General features: G+C 54.3%; 3 protein-coding genes across 3 annotated transcripts; 2 read left to right on the forward strand and 1 right to left on the reverse strand.

Moving 5' to 3' along the window:
* Positions 1–433: 433 nt before the first annotated feature.
* PWWP3A (PWWP domain containing 3A, DNA repair factor) lies at positions 434–6,629 on the forward strand (the record flags this gene model as incomplete). Its single annotated transcript, XM_079546676.1, has 13 exons — positions 434–490; positions 761–849; positions 980–1,050; positions 1,422–2,441; positions 2,811–2,933; positions 3,378–3,448; positions 3,863–3,939; positions 4,175–4,235; positions 4,648–4,723; positions 4,830–4,880; positions 5,290–5,723; positions 6,150–6,238; positions 6,453–6,629. 13 exons carry the CDS (start codon positions 434–436, stop codon positions 6,529–6,531), a joined length of 2,298 nt encoding a protein of 765 aa, XP_079402802.1. The 3' UTR covers positions 6,532–6,629.
* Positions 6,630–7,940: 1,311 nt separating this feature from the next.
* Positions 7,941–10,726, forward strand: NDUFS7 (NADH:ubiquinone oxidoreductase core subunit S7; the record flags this gene model as incomplete). Its single annotated transcript, XM_079546769.1, has 8 exons — positions 7,941–8,007; positions 8,082–8,118; positions 8,280–8,348; positions 8,493–8,610; positions 9,342–9,521; positions 9,591–9,637; positions 10,356–10,444; positions 10,524–10,726. 8 exons carry the CDS (start codon positions 7,941–7,943, stop codon positions 10,619–10,621), a joined length of 705 nt encoding a protein of 234 aa, XP_079402895.1. The 3' UTR covers positions 10,622–10,726.
* An 868-nt stretch (positions 10,727–11,594) lies between these two features.
* GAMT (guanidinoacetate N-methyltransferase) lies at positions 11,595–13,160 on the reverse strand (the record flags this gene model as incomplete). The annotated part of the gene is made up of 6 exons (XM_079546829.1): positions 11,595–11,735; positions 11,914–12,024; positions 12,101–12,168; positions 12,345–12,408; positions 12,529–12,674; positions 12,983–13,160. The coding sequence occupies 6 exons, from the start codon at positions 13,158–13,160 to the stop codon at positions 11,595–11,597; spliced, it is 708 nt and encodes a 235-aa protein (XP_079402955.1).
* Positions 13,161–13,285: the final 125 nt, after the last annotated feature.

Here is a 13,285-nt window from a genome sequence, read left to right on the forward strand (position 1 = left end):
ACTGATTGGCCGTGCAGCGAGGGTGGGAAGCAGGAGGAGCAGGGAGTCGATTGGTTGTAGCGCTGCTAGGAGCAGGGCGGCGCATGCGCAGGGGGAGGCGCGGTGGGCGGGAAGGCGGCGGCGTCCCAGCTGCGGGCGGAGGGGCGGGGCGAGGCGGAGCGGGGCTCCTCCTCCTCCTCCTCCTCCTCCTCCTTCCCCTCCTTCCCGCCGGGCGGAGGCCGCGGGCGTTCGCTGCTTTCGGTATCCGGGTCCCGGGTTCCGGTAGCGGCGGTGCCGCCGTTTGGGAGTTAAAGCGCCGCGTGGTGGCGGTTGAGAGCCGCTCGAGTGCTGCGTTACGCCGCGGAGGGCTGGAAGGAGGCGGCCGGAGCGCCCCGAGTTCTGGTCATGCTTTATTCCTTTTACCTCAGAGCTTCTCCTTCCCTGTGTGAAACGCATGGCGAACCGGGGCTGCGTCCTGTGCCGCTGGAGGGGGCGGCTGTGGCCGGCGAAGGTAAAATAAGGCTGGGGGATGGAGAAGGGTGAGGATGGCAGCCCCGGTGTGTGGGAACAGGGCTGAAATTGGGGCTGTGATCCACGCGAGGGGCGGGGCTGACGGCTCAGCTGGGTGCTGTCGGCTCCCTGGGAGCGTTTGAGTCGGGAAAAGGGGGATATATTGCAAAGAAAGCAACGAAATGCTTTTGAAAGTCGTTGTGAAGTCAGGCCTGTCCTGCAGCCTCCACGCACTCATAAGGCACTTGAAATGCCTCTTTTTTTCGTGTAGGTTTTGTCAAAGCCTGGGCTTGCTGAGGATCCCCCTATCGCCAACGCACAGGAGGTTCTGGAGGTTGAAATAATCAGCTTAAAAGAGAGGTGAAGTATCTCTGTTACCATTTTCTTTCTGCTCTTAAATGCAAGCAAAAAAAAAATATGTGAGCTTTAATGTGAAAGCATGCACGCAATCAGCTGAGTGACTCGCAGCCTCATTCTGGTGTGTTTTCAGGGTCAGTGTGAAGCAGGAGGATGCTGTGCCCCTGGAGGAAGCGAGCATAGAGGACATCGTCTCTAACTTAAGTGAGCGTAGAGCATTTGTTGCCTGCTGCGTTTTGTGCTCAGAAAATCAGATCTTCAGTTTGGTGGAAAATAGTGTTGTTGTGTTTCCAGGGGTGTCTCCTGTGGTTTTCTCCCCTTTCTCTTCCCATTAAATCAGTGAAGACAGAAAATAGACTAGATGTTCTTAAGCCACTTGGGTTTCTCCTGAAGGAATGGGGAGGGAACTTGTGTGTACCTGCATGGCGTTGTTACCTTGTGCTGTCTGCTGCTTCGCCTCAGAAATCACAGATGGTTTCGATGTTGCCTTAGGAAAAGGGTGTAGCGTAGATGCAACTCTATTTCTGGTACGCTAACAAGGGTGGTTGTGCTTACTGCCTCTTCTTCCTCATCAGGTGAAAAGATAAATCCGGATGAGGCTGTGGAAGAACTGAAATATCGTTGTGCTCTTAAAACTGCCTTGGATTCCTTGGAAGAAAATGTACCAACCAGAGAAGAGCCACCTTCAAAGGCAGGGCCGAGTACTCGCTTGTCCTGGGCAAACGGTGCCAGGTCTCTCTCATCTTCCCCATTAAGCAGCTGTCAGCCACTCTCTAAGGAAGACTTGGAGTCTGAGAGCCTCAACAGGAAAAGAAAGCAGAGAAATAGCCCCAACCTGAGGACTGGTACAAAAAAACAAAACCTGAGGTGTTCTTTAATTCCAGAGGAGAGTCCTGGAGTGAATGAAAACGGAACAAAACTCTCAAAGCGTAGCACTGGGGAGCTGTGCAACACATCAAACTCAGACAGCGAGAATTGCACGGCGCCAGGATCGCCGCCGTTATCAAGAGAGAAAAAAACAAAGCCCAGACAGTTGAAAAAATCCCTAACGAGTAATAAAGCCTCACTGAAGCTAAAGGAGGAGAAATGTAAGCAAGGAAGGAGAGCAAGAGGTGCAGGATCACCTGGGTCGCTTCCAAATGGTTCCTCCAAAGGCCGAGGGCAGCCCCCTGCTGAAGGCGCTTCTGTGTCTGCGTCCTGCAGCTCTGGCACGGCGCTGCCTGGCAGGAGCAGGGTGAGCACCAGGCAGCAGCCCAGAGCCCAGATGTTACTGCGCTCGTCTTCCAAAAATGCCTCTGTCTCGCAGAGGAGCACTGGAAGAGAGAATAGAAACAGAGCCAAACAGGTAAATGAGAGGAAAAAGGCAAGGAGTCTGAAGCAAGCGAAAGGAAAACAAGAGGCCGAGGCAGGCGAGTCCTCGTCCAGGAAAAAGGAGTGCAGAAACAGCCCTGAGCCTTCAGCTGGGCTGTGTGACTGCAGAGTGCTGTCTGCTGGCGTTCTCTCTCGGCTGCAAGAGGAGGAGGATGAGGATGAGCCGCCTGAGGTTATGGACAGAGCAAAGGAGTTCCACCTGCCTGACTTTGAGGAAGAGGAAGGTGGGCACGCTGCTCTTAGGGTGTGCAATCTGCATTCCTTCTGATTCACAGGCGCCGTTTATCCCTGTAGCAGTTGTGTTTTTGTGGAGGTGGTTCTTGAGCTGCTGGGTTGAATCCTTCTGTGTTTTTAAGCCCTGGGGAATTCAGGTTATATAAAGGGACAGAAGGGTACAGAATCCTGAAAGCAGCATCCTTTCCTATGGCTCCTCTCCCTTTTTTTGCCTCATGTTCAGGCTGTTTACCCAGGCTGAGGTCTGTGTGGTGCTACAGGTGCCCCGTGGCTCACGTTGCTGCGGGGTGATGCTGCTGCTCTCACACTGGGATGAGGGTGAGGGCTGTGCCACGCTCACAGCTGTGTTGCTGTTGCAGGACTGGAGCCCTCAGGGGTGTCTTCTGAGAGGCCGTTCTGTGAGAAGCTGTGTCAGCTCTCAGATCTGGTGGAGGAGGAGGAGGAGGAGGAGGAGGAGCTTCCCAGCATTCTGTCTCATCAAGGTGAGGCATGGGTGGTATTTCCTTGAGACCTCAGCAGCATCAGCATGCCCTGTTGGTTTCTGCGTGCTGCTGACTTGCTGACAAGTTCTGGTAAACCCTGATGGTGAAACCTCACCTTTCTAGCAAACAAATCCAGCTTTGCTCAGGCTTGGAATAAAACGCCTTCATCGGGTGCTGCAGGAGGGCTGTTTGGAACAGCATTTCTTGCCACAATGTGAAACTGGGCAAGGGTCTGAGATTTGAGACTTCTGAGCTTCTATCTTGTATGCAGAATATAATTTCTGTATATTCAGAGCTCTTGCCTTGTGTGAGGGCAGGATGTTGTGCTACTTCAGTTGGGATCTGTAAAAGCATCAAAGCAGAACTCGCTGGATATTCCCTGTGTGATGAGGCAGCATGAATTCACTTTTCCTGCTTTTCTCTTTCATTATTTTTTCGTTACAGAACCAGAATCAATTGACAAAGGGATTTTGGTGTGGTGCAAGTGGCAAAGATACCCATATTGGCCAGCAGTGGTAAGAGCAGCTCGCTGTTCACAGGGATGTGATGTTTGCTGGGGGCTGATGGGGAACAACTGACAGTTCTTGAGCCTTTCTTGCCCTTCTTGTCCTGTGTGGAATCTGTTGTGCTTGTCTGCTAAATCAGAAACTGCAGTGAAACCAAGGATAACAGAAAAGCTGCACATAATAAAGCACACGTGAAATAAATGTGGTTGGGGAGCGTTTGCTTCTGTTGGAGCAGAGGATTCCTCCTCAGCTCCTGTATCACGAGTTCAACTGCAGCCTTCTCTGAGGATTAAATAAATCCTTGGTGTGATAACAGAAGTGCTGCATGGGGTGCTGTGACGTGGGGCTCGAGGCAGGGCTGCAGGTGCTCCCTCTTGGTAAGGATGTGAGACTTGATGCCATCAGCCCTTCCTCTGTCTGCAGGTGAAGAACGTGAAGCGGAAGCACAGGAAGGCAAACGTGCTCTTCATAGAGGGCAACACAAGCGAGAAGAACAAGAGGTGAGCGCTGTGGGTTCTGCTCAGGTGCTGGGCAGCCTCCTGTTGGTGGGATGGCAGGGCTGGGATCAGGTGGGATTCCTCTGCTTTGGGCTCTGTTCTGTTTCCTCCGTGAGCTGTGCTAGGGAATTCCTCAGGCTGATTTTTGGGGAAGGTGTGAAAGCCCTGTGAAGGAGCAGCTGCAGGTTTGGCCGCCTTCCATCCCTAACTTTGTGGTTTTTTTGTGTGTGTCAACAAGTTTCTCAGTGTCTCTTCGGAACCTGAAGCACTTTGACTGTGAAGAAAAGCAGGACCTGATTGTAAGTGCTACAAGTAACCCTTGGCTGCAGTGCATACAAAACATCTTGCACGCAGTGTGTGCTTACCCTACCGGGTGTCTGCTCTCACTTTGGCTGCTCTCTCCTAAGATCCTCTTCCACTCAATACATTGCTTAAACATAATTGTGTTGCACAAACTAGATTATACCATGGGAATAGGCTTCTCCTTGGTCAGGTTATGGGTGCTGCTGAGAACGTGGGCAGTGGGTGGGAGCTGGTTGTTTAGGGTTCCAACTGTGTTTTCACTTGTTTTCCACATGCCAAAGCCACCAGTGCTTAATTACAGAAGTTGAATGGCAAGGCAATATAAAAGAAATGGGGTGAGCTTGGATTAGTTGTTGCTGCTCCTTGGACAGGCAGCACTTAGACCTGCGTGTGGCTCCTCTCTTGCAGGACCAAGCCAAAAAAGACTATTGCCAGGAAATTGAGTGGTGCATTCAGTTGATTTCTGACTATCGGATCAGAGTGGGTGAGTGCTGTGTGCTGAAGGCAGCCAGACCTGCAGTCACAAACTGAGGCTGCCAGCTCTGTTGCCGTAGCTGGACTGATAACAACCTGTTCTCTGGGCTTTTCAGGTTGCCATTCGTTTACTGGATCCTTCTTGGAATACTTTGCTGATGATATCAGTAAGTGAATTGGCAGGGAGGTTTCTTGCTGGGACTTCTAGGAGAGAAGCTTGGCTCTGATTTGGTACAAGTGTTTGGGTTGGGTTGGTGAGGCACGCTGAAACCTGTTGGTTGTGCTCTGAGGCTTTCAATCCCACAGAGGAAGTTCAGTGTAATCAGTGAGCTGGTTGTTAACGGCTTCACATTGGAGCAAGCTGTTCTCAAAGCTCGTGTTCATCTCAATACCTTCTGCAGTGTGATTTCTTTTTTCAAGGCGAGTCCCTCCCCCTCCTTCAAGAGGGGAAGGAAAAGCCCTCCTCATCAAAACCTCCTCATCAAGAAAGCCTTTATTTGGGGTCTGCATATAAGTGCATATGCCAGAAAGCCCCTTATTTTACCTGAGTTTGAATGGTGGTGGCTTTTCTTGCAGGCTACCCTGTCAGGAAGCAGTACCAGCAGAGCTCAGCCCAAATGACCTTTCCCAACGTAGCAGAGGAAGATCTGGAGGACTCTGCGTTAGAAACTTCCCCTCAGAAGCCCTGCAGGAAGCTGCTGCCTGACAGGACCAGGGCTGCCAGGGACAAAGCCAACAAAAAGATCGTGGAGTTCATCGTGAAGACCAAAGGAGCAGAGGAGCACCTGCTGGCCGTTCTGAAGTGCAGGAAGGAGTCCAGGTGGATGAAGGACTTCCTGAGTTCACGGCAGTACGGAACCTGCGTGGAAACTTATTTAGAGGATGAGGAGCAGTTGGAGCTGGTGGTGAATTACCTGAAGGAAGTGGCGTACCATGAAACAGACACTGCAGACCTCCGTCGGCTGCTTGGGGATGGAGTAAAATTTATTTTAGATGTCCTTTTGCCTGAAGTAAGTAAACGTGAAACACTGAATAAAGAGAATGTGGAAGTAGATAACGTAGCTTAAGCTCAGTGACTGCTGGAATGATCTGGGTGTAGTGGAGCCCACCTGCTGCCCTGAGTGCAGTTGAGCTCAAGGGGCTGGGCCTAAATTTGCTCCCTCAGGAGCTTTGCCTGGGGAAAACCTTGGTAAGGTGTGGGAGCAGATTTGCTGTTAAGAGAATCTTATTTTCCTTGTAAAAGCAGTGTCCTGGGTGTGCTGAAGGACAAATCTGTAGCACCTACCGGGTTTCCCTCCACAAAGGTGCATCCAGGTTTCCAAAGGGAGTCTCATCCCAAAGATGTCTCAGCCAATGAGCAGGACTTCAAGCCTGCTTTTAATTTTGTAACTTAGGTTTTTCTTTTGCTCTTGTCAATGAACCAAATGCTTTTATAGGCTATCATTTATGCCATTTCTGCTGTGGACGATATAGACTACAAAAAGGCAGAAGAGAAATACATGAAAGGACCATCTGTGAGCAAAAGGTACGTTCCTATGTTCAGCATCTCCGGGTTTTCCTCGTTGGTTTACTGTCTGTGTGGAGCAGTGGGAAGTTCAGCACCCACCCCAGCAAGACAAGGGGTCTCATTTAAATGCTGGGATGGCTAAACACAGAGTTCCTGCGACATGCAGAGCTCTGCAGAAGCTTGAACGCTTTCGACTTCTGCTTGAATTAACAGCCTTCCTCCTTGCTCTTAGGGAGAGAGAAGAGTTTGACGAAGAAATTCTGGAGAGGAAGAGGCTTCAGGCTGAGCTGATGGCTGCAGGCAGCGTGTGAACGGCAGCAAACGCTTTCCCAATTACACCCCAGCCTTGTGTACATCTCCAAAGCTGCGGCTGTGACAGTGCTGCATTACATTACCACCACGCACAGTTGTACCTTCAGTCCTTGTTCTCACCTCTGTGCTGCTGGAAGTGCTGTGAGCTGTGTGTGTGCTGCTGCTCTGTGCCCTTGATGTGGACTCTGGGAAAGAAGCCTCTGCTGTCCTCAGAAGAATGCAGGCTGGCGTTGCGGAGCCAAAGGCTGGGACGGGGTTGGCTCTTTTCCTTTATCTGTCATTAAAGGTGTGAGGAATAAAACTGGTTCTGAGTGAAGCAAACTCAGTCCTGGCTCTTTGTGGCTGGGGGGGGGGGAGCCAATGAGGTCTGTGTGTGCTTAAAAAGAAAAAGCTGGGTTTTTTTGTTTTTCCTTTCTAAAAGCAGCCCTATTTTGCAGCCTGTCTTTAGATAATGTTTTCCAGGCATGCTTTCAGTCGTGTTTCTTTTTCTGATTTGTACTTAAGCCCTGCTCCAGCTGAAGTTTAATGTGCTGCAGCTGTGTGACGGCGGTTATCAGTTACAGAATGCTTAATTGGGGCATCACAGCGAAAGGGGGTGCGTGTCAATAAACTCGAAGCTGAGCGCTGCGTTAAAAAATAAAATGGGGCTGTGGGGAGGTGAAGGGAATCGCCCTTTGCGGCGGCGCCAAAACGTTCTGCCGAAACCCGGGATCGAACCAGGGACCTTTAGATCTTCAGTCTAACGCTCTCCCAACTGAGCTATTTCGGCTGCGTGACAGCGGTGGCCTCCCACTTCCTGTCAGCTGACTCCGCCGTTGGGGGGGGGGGGGGGGAGAGAGGGGGGCTGCAGGGGGGTTCGCGCGGGGCGGAGGAGGCGGTCGCGCCCCGCACCGCTCCGTCCGTTCCCGCAGCGCCCCGCCCGCCCGCATTCCCACAGCGGCGGTCGCGGGGCGGCGCCGGCAGCGCGGTCTCTGTGGCGCAATCGGTTAGCGCGTTCGGCTGTTAACCGAAAGGTTGGTGGTTCGAGCCCACCCAGGGACGGCCGCTTGGTTTTTGTTTCCTGGTTTTTTTTTTTTTTTTTTTTTTTTTTTTTTTAGTGTATATATATGCTCGGAGAGGGCGCTGCGCTTGGGGCCGCACCGGAACCTCGGATACACAGCCGCCGATCGTCTGCTTTCTGCCGCTGCCCCGCGCCCAGCGGAACCTCCCGCGCCGCCCTCGTTTTCCACCGGCGCGTTGAAGCAGCGGACCGCGCGCTGCCGGAACGTTGTGTGCGGTGCACCGCGGCCAGAGGTCCCCTGAAGGGCTGCGGGACATGGCGGCACTGCGCCGTGAGCGGGGCCGGGGGGCGGCGGGGAGCGGGGCGAGGCCGTGCGGGGCTGCGGGTGGGACCGGGCCGGGGTGCGGGATGGCGGGGATCCTGGGTGGCAGCTCCGGGTTCAGCTCCGGGTTGGGACGCGCTGAACGCCGGCCGGGTGCGTCCCCCAACACTGGCCGGGGCTGAGCTCCGTGTGCTCTCCTCGCTGAGCTCCGTGTGCTCTCCTTGCAGGTCTCGGCCTCCCGCGGCGTGCCGTGCTGGCCTGGCGGTGAGCGGGGCCGGGGGGTTTTGGGGAGGGGGGCGGCTGAGGGTAAAAGATGGGGCTCCCTGGGTGTCCCATTCCCCCTCCCCCCGGCTCTGAGCGAATCGCTTTTGTTCTGCATCGTGGAGCCGGGTGAGATTTGGTGGCAGTGGCTCTCATTCCTGCAGGCCCAGCACGGTGACATCCCCTCCTGCTCAGCTGCTCCATCAGACATGTGCAGCCCAACATGCAGACAGGTAACCAGCCAGGCTACTCTCACGGGGTGAAACCCCACTGCTGCTGGGAAGGAGCAGAACATCTCTGTGGGTTCCCTGGGAAGTGACATCTCGATGCTAACGCATTCCGTGCTTAATAACTGAGGGCGACCTGTTTGTTCTCAGCTCCATCCAAGCGCAGCCAAAGAGCTCAGCTGTTGTCCCGAAAAAGTCCTACGTCCCCACGAGCAGGGGGGAATACGTCATCACCAAACTCGATGACCTGATCAACTGGGCACGGAGGGTGAGTCGCTGCTCCTGTCTTAAAGCACTTTGCTCTGTCAATCACCTGCGTGGCGTCTCTGCTTTCAGTGTGCCCCTCCCAACTCCTAGACATGAGCCAGCAGTGCGTGCTTGCAGCCCAGAAGGCCAGCTGCATCCTGGGCTGCATTAAAAGAGAAGTGGCCAGCAGGGAGAGGGAGGCGATTGTCCCCCTCTACTCGGCTCTTGTGAGGCCCCATGTGCAGAACTGCATCCAGATCTGGGACCTTCAGTACAAAAAAGACACAGAGCTCTTGGAATGGGTCCAGAAGATGATCAGAGGGCTGGAGCACCTCTCCTATGAGGAAAGGCTGAGGGAACTGGATTTGTTTAGTTTGGAGATGAGAAGGCTCCGGGGAGACCTCATGATGGCTTTCTGATACCTGTATAAACAGGGAGGGAACGGCTGTTTACAAGGGCATATAGTGGTGGGACAAGGGAGAATGCTTTTAAGCTGAGATGGGAGGTTTAGGTTGGATGTTAGGAGGAAGTTTTTCCCCCAGAGGGTGATGAGGCACTGGAACAGGTTGCCCAAGGAGGCTGTGGATGCCCCATCCCTGCAGGCATTCGAGGCCAGGCTGGATGTGGCTCTGGGCAGCCTGGGCTGCTGGTTGACGACCTGCACACAGCAGGGGGTTGGAACTGGATGAGCGCTGTGGTCCTTTGCAACCCAGGCCATTCTGTGACCCTATGACCCCTCTGTCTCCACTGCAGAGCTCCCTGTGGCCGATGACGTTTGGCCTGGCCTGCTGTGCTGTGGAGATGATGCACATGGCAGCTCCCCGCTACGACATGGACCGCTTCGGGGTTGTGTTCCGAGCGAGCCCCCGCCAAGCCGACGTCATGATTGTGGCTGGCACCCTGACAAACAAAATGGCTCCAGCCCTGCGAAAGGTATGGATGGGTGCCTCGAGGGGGGCTGTGCGTGGATGGAGAGCGCTCTGATCTGTCTGTGTCCTGCAGGTCTACGACCAGATGCCAGAGCCTCGCTATGTGGTCTCCATGGGAAGGTAACGACCTTAAGCTGGGTGGGGGAAACCATGTGGCTGAGGGGGAGGGAGCTCCATCCTTTCAGCCCTTTACAGAAGGCTTTGATATTTAACGAAATAAAGTAAATCAACGTTTCTTCTTGGTTAGGAGAGTATTTTGTCAGGTCCCTCTGAATTGCTGGCTCTTTCCGATGAAAGATTCTGTTGGTTTATTTGTGGCTGTCTCTGTAGGCCTCGCTATGCTCAAAATCTCAGAGTTTGCTTTTGGACTTAATGTTTCCACTGCGCAGCATCAAATATGGGATCTGTGGATCTCTGGCTCTGAAGCCACAGTGTTGGCACAGCAGAACTGACCCGGTGCTGCTGGATCTGAGTGCAGCTGAACTTGAGGATGGATGGGACAGAACGAGTTCTAGAAACGTTCTTTGTGCATGTGACAAAAAAAGAAAAAGAGGTTTTGCAGTGTGCAAAGGGGCTCCTCCACATCTGCTTCGTAAGAGCCATGGAAGTGGTTGAGCTTGGTCTGATTCAGCTCAGAGCACACGTGCAGCCTGCCTCCCAGCCAGGTCCCACGGGCGGCACACAGCTCTGTGCTCAAACTGAACGGCCCCCCTGCAAATCCCAGCACTCACTCCCCACGACACGCAGAAGCACCTCTTACCCTCGGGTGCCAGCTTAACATTTGCCTTTGCCTCTGCTAACGTTTCACTGAGCTGTGCTTAACAAACACCTTTTGCAGCTGTGCCAATGGCGGGGGTTACTACCACTATTCCTACTCTGTGGTGAGGGGCTGCGACCGCATCGTACCGGTGGACATCTATGTGCCAGGTAGGAGAGCAGCCACGGGGCTGGGTTGGAGCAGGGCTGCCGTGAAGTTGGTGATGCCACCCATCTCTTTCCCCCTCAGGTTGCCCACCCACGGCTGAAGCTTTGCTGTACGGCATCTTGCAGCTTCAGAAAAAAATCAAACGAGAGAAGAAGATTCAGATCTGGTATAGGAAATAGGCTCTTATTTATGACCTCCCCCTCACTGCCTGCGGCACCTACTTGCTTTCTACGCACAAAGATATCCGTTCTCACAGGCCTTCCAATAAAACTGTACGTGGTTAAGATGCTGCCCTGTCTTTAATACATTGCTCTTATCCTGAGTGAAATAAATGCCTGGGAGAAGGGAGGCATGAAACCTTGGGTTGTTCTTTGGCTTCGTTAGGAGTTGCAGCTGCCGAGTGTGGTTGGTTGCTGCAGGAGGCCTGAAGTCCTCTGGCTCAGGTAGAACACACAGCTCTGCTGTAGCAGCTGGGCTGTGCAGGATTTGTTTTCCTTTTCACAATGAAAGCAGCTCAGGCACTGGATCCTCCCCCAGCTGCAGGCTGCTGTCAGTGCTGGGGTTCTTTATGGGATCAGCACACATCCAGGGGAACCCCGTGGTGTCCATGAGCTCAGCTCTGCCTGCTTGTTTCTTAATTCCTACAAGGGATGGAACACACCTCGATGTGTACAGCAGAAGGAATTGCATCGGTCTGGCAGTGGATGTGTTGTGGGAACCCCTGTGCTGTGCACCCATATGGTCTGCAGTTACAGGTGCGCTTCGAAAGGCGAAAATAAATTGCTCAGAAATAGCCATTGTGTATTTCAGTCTGATTTAATGGATTTTAGCCCTTCTGGGTAGAGAGGGGGAACGTCATTTATGCACTATTGAACTGTACGAGGGTCGTAAGAATCAGAGCTTATTAAAACGGGCATCAGCCAAAAATATGAGGGAACTTTCACTGGAAACTCATGGGAAATCCAGTTCTAAGGAACGTGCCTCAAACTGCCCCATCTTCCCCATTCCTCCTGCCTGGCCTGGCACGTTTGGCTTCTGCACGGAAACAGAACCCCCCGATTTCACAAACAATTGTTTTTAGAGTAAAGGACAGCGTGAGCCCCTTTGGGTCAACGCTGCGCTGTGGGTTTGCAGCCGCAGGGACCTTTTTGTTCAGTGCTTCACCACACAGGGGGTGATCATCCGAGGGAAGGAGTAGTAGCGGCACTCCCGGGGGGGCACCAACTCCATCACCGCCGTGCTGATGTTCTCCCTCCTGAAGCCGGCTTCCAGCAGCTGTGCCACCTGAGTCTCCTGCAAGAGAGAAGGGGGGGGGGAATCACCCAGCTGTGGTCTCAGCCATCTGTGATGCTGCTGGGCTGGGGAGGGGGCTGTGATGCTCCCCCCTGAGCTCTCAGCCCTGCAGGTACCTGCAGGAGGGTCCGTGCTGGTGGCAGCGTGTGCCCCCCTTCCCCCCCCCCCCCCAGCTCACCTCAAACATCTTCTCTATGTCGCTGTACTTGCCCTTCAGCAGCTCCCCCCACGAGGTGAGGTTGCAGTAGGTGAGGACCCCCCCGGGCCGCAGCAGGCGGAAGGCATGGTCCTGCATTGGAGAGGGGGGTCAGAGGCACCACACTGATCAGCTGCCCTCACCTCCCACCCCGCTCCTGCTGCCCTACCTTGATGAAGGCAAACTGGTGCGTGTGCCAGGTCTGTGCAGACAGCGGGTACGTGTCATATAGGATTCCTGCACAGGGAAGAGCAGCGGGCGTCTGGGAGAGGCCCCTTGCCACCATGGGGTTCCCCTCCATTGCCATCTTCTGATTTGTCCCCTTTACATTTGCTCCCCCCTCCCTCCATGCCTCTGGACCCCCATCTTCCCCCAGTCCTAGGGGTCAATGCCTGCAACCCCCACTGTGTTACCAGAGAAGTGCCCATCCGGCAGCGTTGGCACCACGTCCTCCCACAGCCCCTTCAGTGGCACCACCTATGGGGGGAACAGGACAGGGGGGGCTCAGCCCCACACCTAGCATAGTATGGCCCGGCGCAGCCCAGCGCAGCACAGCACTGCATGGCACAACCCAACGTAGCTCAACACAGCACAGACCTTGTGTGGCTGCACCCGCGCCCACTCCTCCAGTCGCTGGAACACGCCGTCGTTGCACTCCACGATCCAGTGCTCCTCGATGTTGAACTCCTGCACTTTGGTGGCAGCAATGGCCATGCCAAAGCCCACCTCCAGCACACGGCCACCTGGCAGCAAGGGGTTAACACTGGAAGCCTTCCCCTGGCGTTTGGCCCCTCCGAAGCCCCTCAAGCCCCCAACATTCTCCTGCCTCCCCCCTCACTCCCCGCCCGTTGCAATAGGAATGCACAATTGCCTGTAGCAAAGCTGTGACCCCCCCCCACTTCGGTGCCAGCACTGCAGGCAGGTGGCAGCCCCCCTCCTCCTCCCCCAGCCCCTTTCAGGAATATGTCACCACTGACACAATAGCACAAGTGTCACCATTCCCCCACCTGGGCTACCAATGCCCCCCAGTGCCACTCGCTGTCCCCATTACCCCTGGAAGCAGCCACAGTTGCCAGTGAATGCATGTAGGGGGTCTCCCAGCGTTCCATCACCGGCTTCCCCAGGATCTCCAGGTGGGTGTCGGGGGCATTGTAGGCAGCTGTAGCCTCCCGCCATGCAGCCTTGCAGTCCTCACCCTCGGTGAAGATGGGAGCTGTGCCTGAGCTCATGGCTGTGGGAGAAAGTCCAAGGGCTCGCAGTGCAGGGGGAGGAGAGGGCTCACAGTGCTGTCCAGCTTTAAATAGCCAGGGCTGGAAAAGAGCTGAGTGTGCACATCCTGCTGGGGCCCCTCTGG

This window comes from Tetrao urogallus (genome assembly GCF_951394365.1).
Source record: "Tetrao urogallus genome assembly, chromosome: 25".
Classification (NCBI taxonomy): domain Eukaryota; kingdom Metazoa; phylum Chordata; class Aves; order Galliformes; family Phasianidae; genus Tetrao; species Tetrao urogallus.